We start from the raw sequence: 23,257 nt of genomic DNA, 5'->3' as shown, positions 1-23,257 counted from the left end.
TTCATCCCTGAAGGCCTACTTCAAAGGGACAGTCTTATGGTGGGCTGCAAAGGGGCGAGTGTACCACATCTGGCCTGCAGGCCACACTGGGAGCACCCATTCTAAACGGCGGTTAGAAGCGAAGATCATACTTTCCTATCTTAAGTTTGGAATAAGTGTTTTTCTTTTACGTCAAGTAGACGTTACAACTTCTTACATCTTAACAACTTAATCCTGAGCATTCAAGTTGCCATTTTCAGACGGACTTCTTTGCAATTCTACAGTCAGTCTTGCATTACAAATTTTCTGAAACTTACGCAGCACAGAAGATATGATTTCCCAAACCTTTAAACACAAATATCATCCATACATATGAACCATACATCTGTGACTCTTGGAAAAAATACATACCCATACCCCCACACACATTCTTCCAAGAGTCAGAATAGAAGCTGAAATTCTCTTTTAATGCAAGATTTACCCTTTTAGAACCTTCAACATTAGGAATACTATTGGAAGTTACCTTTTCATATTCTTCCTCTGTAGGATTATACTTTCGCAGCCATTCCGCAAGTGGTTTGTCTTTGAAAGATCCTGTCACTCCATATTCCACTTGAATTTTCCTAAGTGTATCTGAAGCAGGAACAAGCTCCACCATACCTTTATTTTAAAAAGTTGTAGAAAATATTTACTTGCAATGACTTAGGTTTAAATCTTGTTCCATACAATATCTTCATTCTTATTTATTATGAAGCCTCTTTAAGACATCTGATTTTACCATACAGGGCCCAACTCCAATGCAGATATTTATAAAAACTGAACTCTAAATCTGCTAAGCCTATACACAGAAAATTTTAAATGAATATCACCAGTAATGGAACACATCCAAATTAATTTGTTTTACTTAATTAAGGTTGATGGCATATACTTCGTAAATTCTTTGTCTCAAATATCAACTGATTGTGTACACCAAATACTGGTTATAATTAAAACTCTTCATTTAGGGAACTTGAGCACTTGTAAGAAAATGCTGGACATGGATGGGTGGCTCTAAGAATACAGTAACTTGAAAAATGACCAAAACAGGGTTACTTGTGGCTCTGCAGAAGAAAAGCAATCTGTTATATCACATGAGACAAAGTTCCTTCAGCCAGAGTACAAACTGGGAAATAATCCCCAGCTGGACAGTAGAGATTCATTTTACAGAGGGTCAGAGAAAGCAGTAGGTATAAACAGATAAAAATAGAAGTAGTTTTCTGTTTTGTATCCTGCAAATTCTTTAAATGATAATACTAGCAGTGAAAAGGAAAAGTAAGACACTGACATACAATATAGTCTAGTGCACTATTTTAAACTAGCTGAAACCCGCAAAACATTTGGGATGAAATACTTTTTCAATAAAGATTTATTTAAATACAGGATTTTTAGTTATCCTTTGACCGAATACTTTAACAGAATCAAAACTTCTCACCCTCGAAAAAGCTACATAAAGCTGTCTACGTGTAAATACAGGCTTAGGAATATAAATACGTATTTTGTTTACAGTCTGACTTTGTGACTTGCTTATAGTCATAAAATCAGAGGGTCCTTGTACACGTGACTAAGGGTCCTTTTACACATGAGGAAATTGCCCCTTTTAGTGGCTTAATTGCCTAAGGATTTAATTGTGTAACAATGTACGCGTTCAGCGGCATATTTCAATTTAAATGACTTGTTTACGTAGCATACTAACACACTTCCCATGTATTTCAGTTCGCTACATAACAAATTACAGTAATATTCCTCATGTATACAAGGGTCCTATCTAGAGAATGCGACAGCTAGGCATGATTGGGGAAGCTTGGGCTTGGCAGCCTTCCAGTGCCCCATGCACTGTCTCCGCCACCTTGCTGCCAGCACACCCAGCCACTCTCCTGCCACCTTCCTGGGGTAGCCAGCCCGTTCCCAGGTGGTCCTAGGTGGTGGGGACAGCACACAGGGTGCTGGAAGCCTGCTAAGTCTGAGCTTCCCTAAGCACGCCTAGGCTTCTAGCGCCCTGTGCACCATTAGATCACACAGGTGCTGCCTACGAGCTGGGGCTGCACCCGTGCAGCTAGCACCCCGCTGCCACAAAGAGAAGCACTGGGCCCCCTCACAACTCAGTGGCTGTGCCACCCAGCAGCAGTTTGTGTGGGCAGGTTCTACTGAGGGTGGGGAAAAAGTAGTGAGGGGTCTGATTTTCTTTTCCCCCTCCCAGAGCCCACCTGCATCTCCTGCAGCCAGGGAGCAAAATGCGGGCAGGTCACACAGCCGGAGAAGTGGGGGGACCCCGGTGCTTCCCTCTGTGGGGGCAGTGCCCCCCAAGCAGCACCCACCCACAGGCACCCCGTGCCTGGGCAGTCCCAAGGGGTGCCACTACCACAGAGGGAAGTACCAGCCCCCCCCTCCCAAGCTCAGGGCCTGCTAGCACTGGCCCCCTGGCTGCAGGAGAGATGGGCAGGCTCGGGGGGGGGGGGGGGGGGGGGGCGGCACCCTCACTGCTTTTTCTTTTTTCCCCTTTTCAATGGAGCCTGCCTGCTCTGCGGCAGGTGGCTCTGGTACTTCATTCTAGCTCTGACTTGCCTGCATATGTTTGAAGTACCTCAGGATCTTTTATAACAACACGCTTATTCTGACTGTCCATAGCACTCTGATTGGTTGTTTCAATAAGCATTGTGATTGGCTGCCAAGACAACCAGAGAGTGCTTTGGACAGACAGAATAAGCCTGTTATAGAACACAATGCCTTCTGTATAGCCCAGAAGCAGATGACTTCACAAACAGGAATTTATTCATAGCTAAATCTCTGCTTTTACCTGGATGCCACTATTGATAATGGTTAAAAGTTATCATTTGTGCTCTTAAGGGGACCTAACCCAAGAACTGCTGAGAAAGGTATCCGTATCTCCTGACCTGCGAGTTGCAGATTCTCCGAACTGTTCATGTCCACAATGCATTAGTTCATCTAGTCAAACTTCTGCAAATTATGTTCCATTAAATTAAGGCAATCAGGAATCGTAGTAGAGAATATATCTTTTTAGACCAACAAAATTTTTGGGAAAAAAAAAAATCTCTACTACAAGTCCTGATTGCCTTTTCCTCTAGACCAATATGGCTACAACCTGGATACCGTTAAATTAAGACATTTGATGCATTATGACTCAAATCCAATCCAGAATGAACAAAAAACTTTAAAAGAAAAAAAAGTCTTCATGTTCCCTGTGTAATGTTTTACAATGCACAATGCATAATAGATATATTTAATTGAATGTGTTAAAACAGGTAAGTATTATTTTTAACCTGCCTTCTGGTAAGTTTGACCAGCCTTTCCCACTGACACTATGAACAGCTGCGTCACAGCACTGTAGCAGTTCGATTCTGACCTAAATAGGTTTTCTGAAATTATTTGGGACCAATTAAGACTGCAACTAGTCCCCTTCTCTTTCATGTTGAAACAATAACTAGTGTCTGTACTGCATCTGTTTTAACTGTTTCCATGGGTTTTTTGTTCCATCAATCTCTGACAGCAGGGATTACAGGGAAACTCAGTCTCAATAGCAGAAATGTTTTAAAACATAGTCTACAGGGACTTTATTAAGAAATTCAAAACAGTTTAATCTGAACCAAATACTTCTAACCCCAAGTGGTGAGCTTCTTTATGGGAGCTACTGATGGCCGTAATTATTTAATGGGTCTGTTTCCAAGGAGGAACCTGTAGACATTATGTCAAGAATGTGAGTACAGCTCCTGGGAGGAGCAGGGGAATGCAGTGCTTTTGGGTTACTGTACCTCGATCTTTTCCAGTTGAGAGGCACTTAAAGATGACCATCCGCAGGTCCAGCCCCTCTTGCAGCCAAATCTTATCCATAATCTTTATCATTTGTAAAGCCAACATATCTTGCCGTAAATCTTCTCCAACCTCACAAAAAAACAAACACACTTGATAAAAGGATACACATTCAACAAAACTGAACTTGACAGGTTATGTTCCCTTGCAAGAAATAAATTATCCTTAAACAACAACCAACTTTTTTTCTTCTGTCTGTAAGTTTATAAAAAAGGACAAGTGGAAAGCAATGATGGAGCTTTTTACAACATGTTCAGACATTAATTTACCCTTATGATCCAAATTCGAACTAACTGTTCTTTTTACAATTTTCACTTTGTCTCCAAGAATGGGCAAGGGGCCACTTCAAAGGTTAAGGTACTACTGGAAGTCTTTGAAGATACAGGTTCAGTTCTTAGTTGTGCTACAGACTCCCTGCATGACCGTGGTGGGCCAGGTCACTTGTGTCTCAAAGTTCCCTCTTTATAAACTATCGCTCCACAGAAGTGTATCATGAGAATAAATGTAATGAAGATCAAGGAGTATTTAAATGATGGCCTTGAGAGGAGGGGAAGGGAGGGGGGATTGCTGAAGTACAACTGAAGTCTCCTACAAACACTAACAAGTCTTATGAAATTTGTTATTTTCATTCATCCAGGTACTTCTTCCATACTGAAACTTGTCAGGCAGTTAAATAAACAGCATAGTTGAGATGCAGCTATTAGCCTGCAGACAAGTCAAAGCTAGTCACTATTTTTTGAAGTAATTAACCATCATAAAAAAAACCTTGTAATTCTCCCCCACCCTCCCCAGATATACCAGGAAAAAGAAAAAACCCTACCTTAAACATTACATTAATTTCTTCTCCCAGTGGATCTGCATTCGCCAATGCAACTTTTAGTGGTACTGCATTAGAACTGAAGAAGGAACATGCCTGCAAATGAATTTTAGGTTAATCATCATTTAGAAAGGCAACTGGTAAAATATTTATTAACACTCAAACCAATATTAATAGTTTGTAAGTGAGAAATTTGGGAAATATTACTAATCACGGCTATTTAGTTACTAACATTTCATATATTCACACATTAACAATGAAAGTTCTGAGATTACTTGAGCAGGAAAATTAACACAAAGTGGTATCTCTACAGTGTGTAGTCTTGTACTTCTACTGTTTCTGGAGTCTCAGAATCAGTAAGTAAAATTTGTTTAAAGTCAGACCAATAAGACTTTTCAAATGAGTTGACAATATGCACAATCTACTACATATTTAAAAGAAAATGGATTTTAAGTCTCACTTCCCCTTACTACAATGCAAGCCTCCCATCTCAAGTTTAATCCATCAGGTACTATTCCTTGAATAATAATTTCTGAAGGCTACATGGCATGACTATATTTTCCTGAGGTTGTCCCATGTATTCTCAAACGTATCCTTGCACAGTTATACACAATCAACAAAGTCTTTATTAGCATATGTGTTTTAAAAATGAAAGCATTGTTACTAAATGTAACACACAAATTACCTGAAGTACATAAAATCTAAAATAAGTACCATCTACCAAGTATTAGCACACAAGTTAGTGCTCTAAATGAAAAATATAAAAACAAACTAATCACCCGTCTCTCCTAAAATATGCCAGACACCATTCTATTATTCTGAGTCTGGTAACGTAAGTGTGCCCAAAGTAAGTCCATGATTCTCATCAGCAGCAGTCTAGATAATCTAGGTACTTCCACTGGAGTCCAAAGATCCAAACATTTTGGGGAAGAAGACAAGCATTCCCTGAACGGTCCTAAATTCTAGAATTTACTTTATTAGCTCAATGCTTAGTTTTACAACCCACAGATATGGTACATGGTTTCTCAGGCTCTTTTGCCATGGTGATTGCAGGGAATGTACCAGTATATGCTTACTTTGGCTAGGAGCCCTTGGGCTGACATCTGTTACATTTTTGTACAGTAGCCAGTAGTGGGAAGTGGGGACCTTTTATAAAACTTAAAATGAAGAATGAATAAAAACAGACACACAAATTTTAAGAGGTCTTTACAGATGGATTTAGTACTGCCTCTTTACATTTGCAAGTCTACAATATGAAGAGAATACAAGTTTGGAGCTTTCACCACATCTCATTTCAGTATGCTCTCTCTGGGTTGTGTAACAGTAGAGTTTTTAAATCTATATTCTCTCCCAGACAATGCTCAAGAATATTCAGTTTGTCCTCAGTATCCATCTGGTTGTTAATTTATGATGAAATTGTATCATACTTTTTCATCCTTCCCCCTCAGGATACCCAGGATGACATTACAGGTTTTTATAATTCTTAGATAAGGCCTCATCTCATTGTGAACTAACTAACTAACTGACTGAAGGATCTTTGTTTCTGCTCAACTAATTTAAGTGTGTGTTAACTAATTCTAAAGATTTACACATCAACCAGCATAATCTGCTTTTATACACATCAAATAAATTTTCTACATACTGACTGCTCTTCCAGAATTTGCAAGTAGGCAATACTAGTATCAACAGCTATTAGTGTTGTACCTTAATATTTAATTCTTTTGCCACAAGGCTGGGATTGAGAGGCAAACGGCATTTGTTCCTTAGGAAGAAAGACTGCATACGTTCCATACCAGTTTGCAGGACATTCTGCAGACAAAAAAAGAAAAAAAAAAAAAGAAAGCACAACTGACCTTAACTGAAACATCTAAAAGGAAATTTTAGACAAAGAAATTAAGGTAGAACGAGTGAAGAGCAGGGCAAATACCTTAATTCTTGAAGCACGTTGCTGCTTTATTTCTTATCCTAAATATAGCAGGTCAGTCCTAACACTATGCTAATTAATTTATTTCTGTATCAGCCAAGCTAAAAGTTATTTTAGTCTATAGAATTTTAATTTCATATTAATGGTATGTAGACAAGGCTCTATAATTTTCTGTGATACAATGGGAAAAGTTTCTGCAGCAATGCCAATCTATTCCAGTGCTGACAAATACCTTAATTCCCATTATTACATAACTATAGCTCTTAGTTAAAAATTAGACATTGATAAAAATGTTATGATTCTCAATATCTGCTGATGCTTTCAATGTGTTTTATGGGCTTTTATATTTAAATCTGAGAACTGTATCACTGGGTAATGAAAGTAGAGTCAACAGTTTTATCCCCACCTGCGCACACAGTATTTGAAAAATTAAGCTTACATACCTGCCTAGCAGATCCACTGGCTTGCTTTACTTTTTCTGCTGCCATTCCCAGAAGCTGCACCAGTTTGGTCTGCTTCTCCAGCTCTTCCCTCAGCCCCTTCCCACAGATTGAGAGGAAGGCACCAAGAATAATCTTGTACCTTATCCCAAACATTGGATCTTGTAAGGTATCCTTCAGCAGCCTAAAATATCAGGTACTCAGGTTAGATTTTTCCCTATGAAATTACATTTTCTGCAAAGTAAACATTTCAGACTAAGCTCAACAGCAAAGCTATTGAAAAAAAGATATTAACAAGAAGCACTGCATAATACTATATGCATGTCTGAGATTACTGGTTTACAGGAACTAGTGGAATCCTGAAAGACAAAGTCATGTTGTTTTCATTAAACAAAGCAACACTTAGGTTCTACATACTCTTCAGAGACTGCAACACTTGTTGATCTGTTAGATATTCATGTAATTTTGGCACTGAAATAGCAATTCATTTATTACAGTAAAGTTGATATTTCCAGAAATACATTACACAAAGGAACGAACAGATAAATTCTTACCAATACAAGTAGTGTGCTATTTGAATATTTCCCAATGCCCGAGCTAAAATGAACCTGACCAGAGTATTGTCCAAGTAGGTTTCATATTTCAATGCCTAAACACAACAAAAATACAATTAAAAAAGACAATTATTTTCCAAGTTTCTTAAGTATTTAGTTTTAGGACTTAAAGTTACATGGTGACCAGAGATGTAGGGGCTCAGCAGAATAGCAAATGCACCCTAGAATTTACAGCAGTAATCCAATAGGATCTGTCACAGTTTAAGTGATGGAGGAACTAATATAAAGCCATACCTGAAGCTTCAATGCCATTTTTAAAAGATTGTTTATTAGTACAGAGAATAAAGTCTAACACATACAGAAGATGTTGTACAATTTGCTTATTGTTCTACCCAATCCAATGTGTAAAGAGGTATTTAAGTGCACTAAGGATATGGCTCCATGCTTCACCTGTCACTGATAGTAATTAAAAATTGATTATATACATATTGTGAAGATCAAAAAAACCCCTGTGAAATACTGGATAAACCTACAAACTAAGCAAGCAGTTGGTTCCTTACCTGTACAAACTGTGGAAGGAAGTCTGCTAACTCATCATCACTTATTGCCTCAATCCAATTAACAGCTGTAGTTCGTACTTCCTGATCTGCAAACCTACAAGGATATAAATGATTTTTAAATCATCCATTTATTGAAGTGCCAGGCAGACACGAATCACCACCTGGTTTTGACAATATGACTGTCTCTTAAGACAGTATCATCTTGGGTTTAACATTATTTAAAACAGGCTGCTGTTCACATACTACAGTTTAGCTTGCAATTAGTCATCTCATTTTAGAACATTACAATGGCAGATGTGGTTACAGTCTGTCAAACTAAGAAGTTAGTAAATATTTTCCTTCTTATGGTTTTGTAACATACAGTGTATATTCTAGTATGAGATAGATGAGTGGAGCTTTTAGATAAGTAGACAGAAATATATTATGAGACATTTTATGAGAAGGGCAATCAGACAATCTCCCTACCAATGAGAAAACAGGTCCAAAATAGATATGCTTAAAAACTACTTTGGTAAAAAAACATTTTCTGAGCAGTTTTTTATCCTCTACCCATGCAAGTCAAGAAGGAAATAGCTGACATTAATGGATAGTAAACAAAAACCAGAATGTGCAGTAGAGTTGGAAGTTAAAAGCATTTTGCAGAACAATAGAAAATGTTCAATCCATAGCTCTAAGAATTTCTACAGGGACTTACCAAGAAGCATGTTATTTGTAACAGTGCAAAACAGATGGAAACGTTTTAAAAGCACAAGTATTTAAAATACTGCTGGAATGCAACAGTGTGCATTTGCTCCTATTCACTGATTCTACTTACTCTGAATTCAGCAGTTCCAGTGCAGTCAAAGGAGGTAATGGAGGCCACTGCTGAAGCAATGAGTATATTTCATGAAGGCTCGCACAGTCCCAGTGCGGGGCACTAGCTAGTATTTTTGGTAGGCTGTTTGTGCATCCATAGCAATAATGTCGTTTCTCCCACAAAAACTCTTTATCTTCCTTTGACAACCTGTGGATAGTTCAAATCACATTTTATTTTATATGGTCATGCTGAATTGCAAAAATACTTGCCAAAGTAAATAAAATAAATCCCTTCTTCTGGGATTGAATGCAGCTTAAAAAGGTGCTACCTGCTACCTAGAGGTTTAATGCAGCCACAAGATGTATAAAATGTTAGAGAAGCAGAGATAGGTACATTGCTACTCAGAACCCATTAGGACAGAGACTGCAAGTGCTAGAAAACTTTGCTTTATGTTGAATCTAAACAGAACTCTTCATGCTACACTATAACTTAAATTCAAATACAGATAAAACATAGCAAAATGCTACTTCCCAAAAACACATGCCGGACCATTAATTTGCCATTACTGTGCCATAACCCAAGGGGCTCTAAGCAAGTACAAAGGGACAAAAGAAGTGTTTAAAAGCAAGGGAAATGTTATGGCATAAAGCTGAGAAAAGTACAAGCAAATTTTAACATATCCCTACCGTTTTGCGAATATTAGGACCCTGGTGGACAGCACATTTAAGATATTATTGACCGGTTAACCACATCTTAAGTAGTAACTGGCCCACATATTTATTCAATTAATGGTGTAGTAAAACAGAGAATAAGCCACAAAGTTATTACACAAAAAGTGTGTAATAACTTCGTGGCTGGTTCCCACCATGCCTTAAATTGAAAATGTGGCACTCCCATGGCTAGAAGCCCCAAATCAGCTGACTGGTGCTCCTGGCCATAGGAGTTTGCTGGTACAAAGGGAGCCCAGAAATCCAGGAGCCCAGATCATGATCCTGGGATCCCCCTGTACAAGCAACATGGCATGATTGGGATGTGATCCCTGGTTGCACAATCATGTCTCCTGCCATGCACATATAGTATGGCAGGAGGAGAGACTATTGGAATTTCAGATAAGATCCCATTGCACATTTAATTAAACATCTGTCAGTGGTTTCCTAGTTCAGAAGCTCTTGGCAAAGTCAGTCACAGAACTTCAACTGCATTAACATTTCAGAGCAATACAAGAGACATTTCATGCAAAAGCCTATGTACTTCATTCCTTCTCCTCCAAAAAGTCGTCTGCATGTACAAAGGTAAAATAAAAGATAAAGCAGACAAAACATACCCCAAGGTGCTATCTTTTGAGAGAATGGTAAGAAGTCGCTCCTTTACATGATTTTCCAATGTTTCTATAGAATAGTGTACAGAACTGTTTGCAGCTTGGGGAATTTTATATACAATATCAAAAGCCAGGAAAGGAAAGTCAACCTAAAAAGATAAAAAGGCTTAGTTTCCAAATATACAAGAATACTTAAAGGAATCGAACTTATAGGGGTTACTCACCAATTTATTTATTTATTAAACAACATTACTTCCCCATCTCTAAATTATTATTGCATTAGAGCTTAAGCATCATTGTTTTATACTTGCATTTTGGTTTTATAAAGGTGTAACTCTATCTTTCCTTCTGCCTGAAGTTAGGCAAACACTGCAAACTACTTCTGTCTATTGCATCCCTTTTTCCACTAGACACCTCCTATTACTAGTGACAGATAATTCTCAACCCTTTCAGCAATGAAACAAAAACACTCAAATTGGGGGACACAATTAAGAGACCACATACACACTACCTGCAATACAATTCTTTCCATAAGATTTCCTTTTTTATGAGCCATTCCTGATGTGGGACTCTTGTGTGAAGTCCAAAGGTACAAGAACTTTGTTCCACAAGTTAACACACTAAATGCCAAAACAAGAAAAAAAGCACACTCTTTCAGTAGGCACAGAGAAAATTAAAAGAAAAACAAACATGAAGCATGTCAAACATCCATAACAAAGGCGAAGGTAGCTCAAAACATGTTAATCCGATATTAAATAGGTGTCATTTAAATGGACTGTCAATGGCTCCCTCAAGGTAAAACAATACAATGGGACAGAAACAGAAACATGTGACTGAAAGAGGCCTCCCAGATCACCAAGTCCAGTTCTCTGTGTTCATCCACTAAGGTCCATCTCCCCCCAGCCCCGAAAAAAAAATCTATTCCACACACCTAAATCACATTTTTTCCCCAATCCATCCATCTCCCCCAAATCAAAAAAAAATGCCACATAAGGAGCACGGAGCAGGAGATACAAGGGCACCACCAATACCGTGTCACTGTAGTGTTATGAAAACAAGTTAAACATGCTTATATGATCCTAGGAGGTTGGCAACACTCCACATTCCAGAGAAAGGCAAAAAAATCCCCAAGGCACATTAAGCCAAGAGCACATCAAGTTTTATATGGTGCTCTTCTTTGAAAGGGAGATCTTTCATTGCAAAAAGATGTTCTGTATTTTAAGTTTCTGGATTCAGCAGAAGTGTACCATTCACTGGCCACTGTGATTTGGAGTCATGAAGCAAAGACTGTGATCAGTGCTACCCATGAATTCAACACTATTCTATCATTTTTTCATTTGAGTATTTTTCAAGTTCTCCAAACCACTTGGACTTGGGAACTGTTGTCCCAAACAGCAGTTGACAAAAACAAAAAAGTTGGACTAGTGAACAACTGAAATCCCCCCCATCTTAAAAGAAAAAGTGACATTGGTTGTTCATGTGAATAATGCAGTTGAAACAAAAATATGATACAAGAAACAAATAAGGGCAGTAGGCATGGAGCATGATGCACAAGATAGTACTTTTACGATTATTATCCAAGTTTCAACAGCATTCTGGGTATTGTACAGAAGACAAATTCCTGCCCTTGGAGTTGAAAGTGTTATATTGTCAATAGAAACCAATCCCATTGAATACTGGTTGTGGATCAAAGCTTTAGCCTCAGATGTACATTGGTTTTAGAGGCAGCGATAGTTCATTAACCTGAAGTTTAAAAAATGCAAGAGAACTCGCTTGATGTTACTGAAGCAAAACAAAATGACAATTACTTGAGTTGCTAAACGTTTTTTCAGATCTCTATCAGAGTCATACATGTTTTTATCAAAAATGGATAGCTGTATCCTCTCCAAACACCTACTTCGTCATAAGTGCTCCCAATCTGGTGTTAGATTCTCTCACAGCACAGTAATGACCTTTGAAATGTAAGTGTTCTAATTAAGTGCAATTTTTAGATCCCACTTGTAAGTTGATGTTATTTGGAAATGCAGCTGGAACGTCTGGCTTGTATCCCTCAACTATGTTGGCCTGGATTCATTCTTATTTACTGATTTATTGCCAGTCTCCTGGCATTTCTATACCTACCATAAGCAAGTTCTTCATTCAGCTTTGGCTCAACACTTTTGATCTTTGTGTTTTATTAAGCTGAAACAGTTCTCTCACCCACAACTGAGAGTTGTAGCCCTCTCCCTGCTCGTCAGATGTTGAACTAGATTTTTCTCCAGTCATAGTTCAATCAACAACTTGACATTCAATTGAAGAATTCTCTCATGTTATAAAAAAACCAACAACCTAGCACTGCTTATGTCATCTGATTACACAGTATAGGATACTCTTCTCAAAAAGGCTTCATGCCCCTAACCTAGGGAATCTTCCTTTGCCAAATGACCACCACACTGCACATGGAAGTAGAAGCACTGCAGTTTGAACAGTCCCTTGTTGCCACTAGCAGCAGTGCCAGTTGGTTCAGTCTGAGAGATGTTGTTAGGCATGCCTGGGAACTGGCCTGACAGTTTAAGATAACAGAAGTGAAAACTGGCTTAAGTTCGTTTGCATCACTCAGTTGCACCCCAAAAAAAATGTTGGATTTGAGCCAATGATTTTACTGATACCAAGTAAAATAATTTAGTAAACAGTAAAGTATCATATTTCCATTCCAGCAGAAACTCAGGAGGATATTAGGTAGCAACTGCTAACTACCTCTAAAACCAAGTCTGGATAATTTGCATTCAAGAGTTTCAAAATAGGTATCTGAGGAGTTCTTTGGACTATTAATGTTCATTAAGTTCAATAAAGACACATGCTAAGTTCCGCACTTAGGATGGAACAATCCCATGCACAGTACAGGCTGGGGGCTGAGCAGCTAAGCAGCTGCTCTGCAGAACAGGACCTGTGGGTTACGGTGGACAATAAGCTGGATGAGCCGAAAGTATTCCCTTGTTTTGAGAAAGCCTAACAGCATACTGGGCTGCATTAATAGGAGTGTTTCCAGAAGATTGAGGGGAAGTGATTATTCCCTGTATTTAGCTCTAGTGAACCCATATCTGGAGTACCATCTCCAGTTTTGGGTCCCCCACTACAGAAAGATTATAGATAAATTGGAGACAGTTCAGCAAAGGGCAACAAACATAGTTGGGGAACATGAGAGGCTGAGGGAACTGGATTTATTTAGTCTGGAAAAGAGAAGATGGGAGTTTTAAGAACAGCGTTCAACTACCTGTAGGACATGTACGAAGAGGATAGAGCAAGACTGCTCTGAGCAGCAGAACAAGGACCAATAGTCTCAAGTTGCAGCAAGGGAAGTTTAGGCTAGATATTAGGAAAAACTCTCACTAGGAGGGTAGTAGAGCCCTGGAACAGGTTACCTAGAGAAGCTGTGAAATCTCCATCCCTAGCGATTAAGACCCTGGATAGAAAAAGTCTCGGCTGGGATGATATAATTACACAGTCGGGGATGGTCCTGCTTTGAGCAGAGGGTTGGATTAGGTGATCTCCTGAGGTCCCTTCCAGTCTTATTTTTCTATCTTTCTACAATTTCTATGGGCTCCTATACACATGCAGGAAGCTTGCACTGATGTGCAGTAATGTCAGGGTGTTGGAGCAGACTTGATTTGAGTCTGCTGGAGTGTGGAAATTAACACACTCCAGCAGTCTCCAGCGTCAGATGCATCAGCATCCTCACTCTGAAAAATGGCAGTGGGATGCTTTGAACTAAAACTCATTGAATGGGCTTTAGTTCAAAGTGCCCCACCACTATTTTTCAGTGTGGGGATGCTGATGCTGGTGATGCTCTAGGAGCTTTTAATTAACTTAACTCTCAGAGCTGCATTAATTAAAGTGCCCCTCCCACAGCACACACATAAATGCCTTATGATTCTATAAATCAGTGCCAATTAATATGACTATATAGGAAGTGGATTTTTGTAAGCTATATTTTTTAGCTATTGAAGGCTTAAGAGAGGAAGGTAATAATGTTGCTTCTTAATTGTGTAAAGGACCTGACTTGATACTGCACAGCATTCTGATCAACAGGCTAGAATGATACAAAATTAACATGGGAGGTGCTAACTAAATACAAATACATCTTAAGGTTATTGTAAACGGAGAATCAAGTGAATTTTAGCAAGTTCCTGGAAAGATCATTTTCTGGTTCTCTATTATTTAATCTATACAGAGGACAATGGCCTAAACTTCAATGGTTGGATCCTTCATGAATCAGTGACCTGTTATAAATGACTGGGCAAGTAGTAAATAATGAAAAAAACAATGTCAATGATACAAAGTAATCTGAATTGCTTGGTATAGTGGACATGAGCAAACAATATGCATGTTAACAGACAAATCAGTCATATCTAGAAACAAAGGATATAAACCACACCCACAAGGGGGAAATTGGAGAAGCGTCTTTCTGAAAAAGACTTGAGGGTCTTCCTGGACAGTCAATTGAACATGAGCTGTCAGTATAGTACTGTGACCAAAAGGACTGCATACCAAGAGAATTTCTAGCAGGACTGAAGGGAGATTATCTTTATTTAAGACATGTGTAATCATTTCTGAAATACTGGGTCCAGGTCAGGTATTTATAATTCAAGGAGGATATAAAAAATGGAGACAATCAGAGAAGAACCATACAAGTAAAAGACTGGAAAATATACAGTGAGAGACTCTGGGAACACAACCTATTTAGCTCATCTAAGGAAGGTTAAAGGGGTCACTTGAATAAAAAATGGGTTACTGCAAGGTAAACATGAATGTGGCGACTTACAGCATGCCAGCTACTCCATCTAACTTCTTATGTGCACGATATTGACCCCTGTTAAATGAAAGTTAATTACAGCTATCCCAGAGGAAGAAACTGCTGAAGATTAGTTTTCATTTATCGCAGGGCATATACACAGAAGTTAAATCACCAAGTAGCTGGCACACAAATTCCCAACCTCATTCATCTTCCAATAACATGTTTGTATGCCCATGCCTACAAGGATTAAATGAGGAACATATTTGATAGTTGGTTCATCAGTATAGAAGACAAAGGCCTAGACTTCATTGGCTGGAATTTGAAGCTAGACAAACTGAGCCCCTAAACCTGGAAAAATTTCTGAGAACAAGTAAATACTGGGAGTTGGGGCTGTGGAGTCAGTATGGAATATTTATCATTACAAATTTTAAAATCCTATTAGAATTTTTTTTTTTGGAAAAAAAAGAATATGCTCCAGATCAAACAATTAATTCACAAATTTTTATGACCTGTGTGTGTAATGTTGGAAGTAAGACTAGCCAAGTGCTTCTCAACTTTTTTAAACTCAAGACAGCACTCAGAAAATGCCAACTCTTAGGTTTTCACACATTTTTACTATAGATAGCAGGACAATTCCTCTGTTGTAAACATATCACAACAGATCAGAAGATGCGACTTCTTCTTTGAAGTCTTTAGTTTTATCTTGTGAATCATATTTACACATCTAGCACTGCTAACATTGTATAGCATCCTGTAGCTCCCTTGAAAGAATCTCAAGGCACCCCAGGGTGCCTCAACACTGTGGTTGAAAGAAAATAAATAAATAAAATAAAAATTACTGGATTAGATCACATTGGTCCCTTCTGGCCTTCATGAAGATATGAAATTGCATGTTTATTTTTAAACATTAAGGCTGTTTTATAATCAAATCTTTCACTGGCTTGTCTCCTTCTACACTTTAGTCAAGCTCTTAAATATTTAATCTAGATTTTAAAAAATCAAACCTAAACTTCATCAAAATATTATGATGTAGTCCCTTCATATTCCCACTTCTAAGACCAAATCTACTAGAGATCAGGAGCGGGCAGATATTTTGGATGGAGGGCTGCTTACTGAATTTTGGCAAGCCATCGAGGGCCACATGACAGGCAGCCGGGGACAGATAAATATTAATTTTCTAAATGTTTTAGGGGCCCTGCGGGCCGGATAGAATGGCCTGGTAGGCCGTAACCAGCCCACGGGCCACATTTTGCCCACCCCTGTACTAGATGGTAGCGTCTGTTGAAAGAGACTCTGATCCGTCATAAAAATTTTAATGGAACACATGGATGATGGCTCAGCCGCCTCTCCCTACCCCTTGAACAGATGAAGAACTCCAGTTCTCAGTAGTCTTTCATTCACCTTACTTTCACAACTCGTTTTATTTACAGTTAAAGCTGCCACCTCTCTTTATTTAAAAAAAAAAAAAGGAACAAAAAAAAGTGCCATTTATGACAGAAACACTGGTATTTATCAATGAAGGTCAGCAAGTCTCTCTCAAAAGCCCTTCTGAAGCAGAAAGTCCTCCATGCCTAGGGAACCAAGTCATGCATCACACCTATGGAGATTCACTCAGCTGGTAATTCATATTACTGGAACAACCTGATTGAGATGAAGTGTCACCATGCTATGTACAGCTCATGTCTACCTCAAAACAAGACCCTGGATCTCAGCCAGTTAAACTAAAGGTAGAAGCTAGGGACGTGAAAGGTTAGACAATTAATGGATTAAATCATTTAACCAATAAGATCAGTGATATAACTAGTTAGCAAACCAGTTATTGTTTAGCCTTGGGTGGGCAGTCTACCAGGGAAAGGGGGAGGTGGGGTGGGAATGGCAGGAAGGGAAGCTACCTGGTGCCCCAGGAGGAATCAGAAGGTGGCAGGGCAGGCAGGAGGGAGGGAGGAGCAAGGATTAGTACCCATAGCCTAGAAGGAAAACAGCAGGCAGCCTAATGACTCAATTAAGCAATTAGCTGCTCATTCACAGGTGCTCTCTCCCTGCTTGAGGCTTCAGGCGGGCTTGTGTTGTTTGGCTGGGTTTGCCACTGTCTCCTCCACACCCCTTTGTCTTCTCCTCCCCTCCACCCCCAAAGGACCTGGGGGAATGAAATGCAGCCATCTGAGCTACTGTTTTACTGGCTAACCATTTAATCGTTGTAATTGGAGAAGGTTAAATTAATTTTTTTAATGATATTTACATCCCTAGTAGAAACAGATACTACCTTTGGTCAACTTTGTGCTAATGTAAAAAACTGTGATAGTGGTGGTAGGCCATGAAGAGACCAAGGCCAAGCAAACAGACATCTATGTGCCTTGTTGCACTACAAATGCCCAAAATTTGTAGCTGTAACAAAAGGTGGTATTAATTTGTGCTGCTATTTAGCAGGTGTTTATTTGGTTTCTGGTGGGAGAGCCGAGGCAGCCTGGAGCTGCTTGCACACTCCAGCCATCACAGGCAGGCTTTGGGGACTTCAGGGAAAATAGGAGCATTTCACAGAAAAATCACACACAATTTCTAAAAAGCCATTCCCTGCTCCTTCAGCTTCTGTTTTAAAGTTTGGGGAACATTACAAGAGATAGTTTATCAGTGGCATGTGTCCCCCAAACACTTCAATATAAGTTTAATGTTCTGTCAGAAAAAAAAAATCTGAGAATGCCCCTTTTTCCCTGCATTTTGAGAATAGTTTTTGATTATGATCTTGATGAAAAAATTCTTCCTGACTCAGTAAGTTGTTCTTGGACAAAGAAATGAAATTTAGTTGCACTGGAGGGAAGGCTACTTTTCGGAAAGAGTTTAGATACCTTGAAAAAAAAGGGAAGGTCTCCAATAGCTAAAAAACAAGCACCTTAATGCATGTATTCCCCCCCCCCCCCCCCCCGAGAACACTGTGAACAAACTTCCAAATTGTTTTTTAAAAAAACAAAGTTGTTCCCAATTTTTCTGCCCAATATATGTATTGAACTCTTTCAGATGCACTTTTGGCCATCATACCTGTTAATCAAATGCCTGCTGTGGCTAATAAAATAGCACTCAGTGAAAAATGGTAGACAAAGACACCTGGGAATACACTTCAGTATATGTAATCTGCTGGGTAGCAGATCCTATAGTGAAAGCCAGTATATTTCTCCTTCCCCTTATTGTGCTAGGAATGTAAAAATTACTGCCATTACATAGGCTGCTGCTACTATACCCTTCCCCTACAGTCATAATTCACCTACATTTCTAGGAAAAATTTACCAAATAGAATTATCATTCAAATGTTCCTTTAGTTCACTCTTGATCACTCTGCTATGAAGTATGGAGACAACTGAATGGAAGCATGATAATGAGATTTCCTTACTATTAAGTTTCAGTTTTGCAGTGAATCTAGAAGCATCTTCTCAAAGTGCAATGGACAAAGCACTACCATTGTCTTATTTTATTCAACAGAATAGCAGAAAAGCCGCTTACTGAGTTTTGGGAAGCCACTGAGGGCCACATGACAGGCAGCCGGGGACAGATGAATATAAAATTTTCTAAATTTTTTTAGGGGCTCCGCGGGCCAAATAGAATGGCTTGGTGGGCCACATCTGGCCCCCAGGCCACATTTTGCCCACCCCTGACTTAAGTCCTGCTTGTATACCAAGTCAGTTCCTGTAAACAGCTCAGATACTTACCGTCTAAAATCAAAGAGAGGTAAAGAAACTTGACCCAACATCTCTGGGCCCTTTCTCTGTTTATTTGAATCAGGAGAACTTCCACTATTTTGATTTAATATTCCAAATAGGGTAAGACATAAGATAGATTCCAAAGGCAACTGTGAAATCTGGATAGGAAAAATTATTCTGTAAAATAAAGAAGTATATGAAAAAACAGTCAGATACATAGTAAGTCAACTTTGACAAAATAGGTCTCATGTAAATAAAGCAGATGTTTAAAAGCTAATAAAAATTAAAATCTATTGAACCTGCAAGGGTACCTGTAACAAGAAGGCTAACTAAAAGAAGCTTAAGAATGTACAATTAAATTCAATAAATGACTCATAGTTACACAATAGATACCATATTTATTTGATTATAAGACAAGGTCCACTTCCCCCCCCCCGCCATTTAACATATGGTAAAAAGCCCCCACCTTACAAATGAGCACAAGGCAGTGGGTGGCAGGGGGTTAGGGCTGGAGCCAGTCACAACTGCTGATTGCCCCCAGCTACCTCTGCATGCCCAGCAACTCTTCCTCCTGCAGCCACCAGTCTCTCCCCACTCTCCCTCTCTGTCACACTCCTCACCTTTGCTCCATGGCAGCAGGCTCCATCCTTGCTGCAGCATGGAGCACATACTCCAGCCCAGACCTGCAGCAGCAGTTCCAGCTCTGTGCTACTGCTACGAGGCAGGGCTGGAGCTAGGGTGGCCACTGGTTCTGTTTTATATGGGACCATCCTGTTTTTAAAAACTTTGTCCCCTGTCCATTTCTAAATGAAGAGCAGACTGCAAAAAGTGGTTCCTCAGTTTACTGATGTAAATACATGTCAATCATTTGTGCTTGCAATTCTACTGGCTGTGCCTAGAAGTAGGGTGGTGCACAACCATGAGGTGGCCTTTTTGTGGTGGCCCTGTGCCTTCCTGCTGATTGGCCAAGGAGGCCGCCTCTCACCAAGACCTTGTATTTTGGGGATGTGTCAACGGCCACCCAGGATGGAAACTTCTTGTGCAGCAAAGGTAAGGGGGACAGTGATCTGTGGGATGCAGAAGTGACAAGGGGGCAGGTAGGGGAAATAGGGGACGAGTGGAAAAAAAAAAAAAAAAAAAAAATCAGGACAGATTGAGGCTGCAGGGAGGGCAGGCACAAAGGAGGAAGGGGGGGGGGAAGGGGGACAGGCAGCAGGGGGCAAGCTGCCTGCCTCTCTGCCTGCCCCCTACCAGCTGTCCCTGCTGCCTCCTATCACCTGCCCAACCACATGCTGCCCAACTGCCTTCCCCACTGTCTGTTCCCACACCACCTGCCCCACTAGTGCCACCCTCATTACGTCTCCCCCACCGCCTATAGTAGCCGGGGGAAAAATTTAAGATGATCCTCCAATAATAAGATTCCATAAATGGAAAATTATAATAAAGTTACACATTTTCTATGTATAGAATCTAATTACTGGGGGGGGGGGGGGGGGGGGTTGCCTTAAATCCAAAGGCGTTCTGTATTTGGGCAAATACTGTATTGTTTTTCAACCTGGAACTTTTTTTGTTTGTAGTTTTCAGTTCTATATGCCAAACACCACTTGGTAGGATCTTACAGTCATCCTATTCAGTTGGTTATAATTAAAATTAGAGACCTACCTAAAATCGTGGCAGAAGCATGCTGTCAGGAGGCAAAAGCCACAGCATATTTAAAACCACAATTTTTGCTGCCCAGCTGATCAGCAGCAAACAGTGAGCAGTGAGGCTGCTGAGACCCCTTGGCCAATCAGTGACAGGCAGAGAGGTGGGGGTAGGGAAGAGGCACAAGGCAAAAAGAACAAGATTTAAGGAGCTGCTGTGCAGTACACTTCCATCATGGTTTAGTTAGGTCCCTAGTTACAATAAAACCTGCCACATTAAATGACCTGTAAAATCACCCTATCAGAGGCCACTGGGATCACCTTACCCTGGGCTTTTCTTAACTTTCAGCCTATTAACAGCAGACTCCATCACACCTGGCCCTTTAAAAACAGTCAGGCATAGTCCTATTCTAACTTATGCAAAGCAAACATGTCAAATTTGTTATCACAGTCTAGGAAGAAACTGCTAAATAATCAAGACAGCTCAAGGCTAGAATAACTCTCTCAGAGAAGTACAGCTTGAAAGACTGGAGTATTTTAAGATCAACGGATTCATTAAAATCACTTACAGTTCATCCCATTTAATCAGATAGAAGAAATTTTTGTATGTGCCAACTTTCTTGGACTGTACAGGCTTAAATAAATCTTTTCCATTGTGGGTCAGAGAGCAAACCAAGTAGTATTTTTCATAACTAGAAAGGAAAAAAATCATTTAATTAAAGCAAACCTGAAATAAATGTTTATAAAAAGGCACATTTTTAGTTTGCTAACTGACTTACTTAGAAATCCAGGCAGGAAGAATTCTGTGAGCAGCAAATATCGTGAACTGGAGGTGCTCTGTCGCAGTACATGCTTCTTTTGTGCTTCGACTACTCTTTGGAGTGTTTGCTGCAGAACTGCTGCTACATGAATGCAAGTGGAGTTGAAGAAGAGCCTCAACTGCTCTAGTTAACTGGTCTACAGCCACCTGCACAGGGTTTTCAGGCTGCAATGAACCTAGATTATAATACATCTTTAATGCATATCTTCTTAAAACAGTAATCTAAAACAAACTCTTCAATAGCATTAGGTACTTTACTTACCAACTGAACTCTTGTTAGCATCATCACCAGACTTTAAAGATACCTGCACAGTAAATCATGACAGATTTCAGAAAAACAGAGCAACTTATGTCTAAAGAGTCTCTTAGTTGCTATTCATTCCAATGACAAGCTTTCTACGCCAAATACAGTATGACTGCATGAAACATTGAGACAGATTTGGGCCCCAGCTCTGGCCCTTTGCATTACTATAAACAAAAAAGGCCCATAAAAGCTACTTAAAGAGAGCATTTCAAGATTCAAGAGAAGTCAGCACCAGAGGACAACATGGTCCAATAAGCTATGACTAGCATAAGTCTTGGGGGAATTTTATTCTTAAATACTTAAGTTATTTTAACCTAAATGGTGAGAGCAACCTAAGTTACTTTAACTTTAGGAGGCCTACAGCTGAGCTAGACTAGAGAATCAGGGCAGTCAGTCAAACTGTACTGACAGGAATATAAATATAGTCAGGCTACTACTTATTTCATGTGAAATTTCTATGAAGCAATTTTGTTCAAAACAAATACTATCTTTATGGAGGAGCAAAAAAGTGCTTTTTCAAAGTTGTTTTTTTAGATATCCAGGACAGAGGTTTTACTACAGCTTGTCCTTTTTTATTCAGTGAATAACTGAGATTTACAGGGAGTAAAATCCTTAATTCCAGTGTCCACTCAATGATCCCTTTTAACAATGCCTGTAAAAATCACAGCTACAGGATGCCATATATACGTACTCCATCTTCCATAGAACATTGCCATATTATTTGAAAGTAGTGTTGTTAGATCAAGAAAGTTCAAAGAAGCATCACATAACAGCTACTGTGTAGTCATGTCACTTTCTCTGAATGACATGACAACCTTTCTGTGAGATTGCTCAGGTCAAATTCCAACTCTGCCCTAGTTTCATACTATGCTACACAGTTTTAAATAAAAATGCTTCTTGTCCTAAATTATTAGAACAGACAACGAACTGTTGAACTTCTGGCAGCCTGTTCCAGAAGTAGCTAAATTTCAGATGTAGATAAAGAGGTTTCTATACATCCCATGGACCCCCTCACAGAGGTATGAAGTAGTTTAGTTATATACTAGGTGCAAAAAAACCACATCAAGTGAAGCTGAATAAGATGCAGATTCCATTGTAAATACATGTGGAACTTAAGAAGACTATCACCATTAAAAATCTAAAGCTTGAAAAAAAAAAAAAATGGGTTTCTACAAGAGCACTAAAGATATCTTTAACTGTAGAAAGACTTCCTTTCTCCATACTATTTATGAAATGCTCTGAGACCTCTGGATAACAAGTGCTATGTACATGCCATCTCCGATTGATTTCCATCAGAAATTCAACATGCAGCACCCTTCTATCAGACTATCTCTGGAATACTCCAACATCTCCTTTTTAGACACAATGGTCACTATTCAGAATGGTACAACAGAGACCACCATATACAAGAAACCCACAGACCAACATACATATCTACACAGACCCAGCAATCACCCTAAATGCACCAAGAAAGCTGTAATATACAGTCAAGCCCTCTGATGTGACCAAGTTTCCGATGCGACTGAGAACACCCGTGATCATCACCTCACAACTTTCAAAAGGGCCTTCACTCAACAAAGGACACTCCTCTAAAGAGATAGACTGCACTTTTGAAAGAGCCACCCAGATACCATGTGAAGAATTGCTCCAGTACAGAAGAAAAACCCCCATGAATCGCACATCACTGGTTATGACATAGTATCCCTCCCTGGAACCTATATGGAAAATCCTCGAACAATTGCAACCCATATTAGAAGGAGACCCAATTCTCAAAG

General features: G+C 39.4%; 1 protein-coding gene across 2 annotated transcripts in view; it reads right to left on the bottom strand.

Annotated features, from left to right (window-relative positions):
• PIK3C2A (phosphatidylinositol-4-phosphate 3-kinase catalytic subunit type 2 alpha) overlaps positions 1–23,257 on the bottom strand; it is a 97,851-nt gene that overhangs the window by 13,737 nt on the left and 60,857 nt on the right. For both annotated transcript variants that reach the window (XM_014602315.3, XM_006277170.4), the window contains exons 10-23: positions 21,441–21,483; positions 21,138–21,354; positions 20,928–21,050; positions 18,725–18,892; positions 10,764–10,872; positions 10,259–10,401; positions 8,953–9,141; positions 8,139–8,232; positions 7,579–7,673; positions 7,028–7,208; positions 6,365–6,469; positions 4,664–4,756; positions 3,786–3,915; positions 503–639 (exon numbers count right to left, since the gene is read on the bottom strand). In XM_014602315.3, the coding sequence (XP_014457801.2) occupies positions 503–639; positions 3,786–3,915; positions 4,664–4,756; positions 6,365–6,469; positions 7,028–7,208; positions 7,579–7,673; positions 8,139–8,232; positions 8,953–9,141; positions 10,259–10,401; positions 10,764–10,872; positions 18,725–18,892; positions 20,928–21,050; positions 21,138–21,354; positions 21,441–21,483 (1,827 nt within the window). The remainder of the gene's footprint in view (positions 1–502; positions 640–3,785; positions 3,916–4,663; positions 4,757–6,364; positions 6,470–7,027; positions 7,209–7,578; positions 7,674–8,138; positions 8,233–8,952; positions 9,142–10,258; positions 10,402–10,763; positions 10,873–18,724; positions 18,893–20,927; positions 21,051–21,137; positions 21,355–21,440; positions 21,484–23,257) is intronic.

Source organism: Alligator mississippiensis, chromosome 2, assembly GCF_030867095.1.
Source record: "Alligator mississippiensis isolate rAllMis1 chromosome 2, rAllMis1, whole genome shotgun sequence".
In the NCBI taxonomy this organism is placed as follows: Eukaryota; Metazoa; Chordata; order Crocodylia; family Alligatoridae; genus Alligator; species Alligator mississippiensis.
Note: the sequence above shows the minus strand (reverse complement) of the source record. Positions and strands in the feature narration are given on the sequence as shown.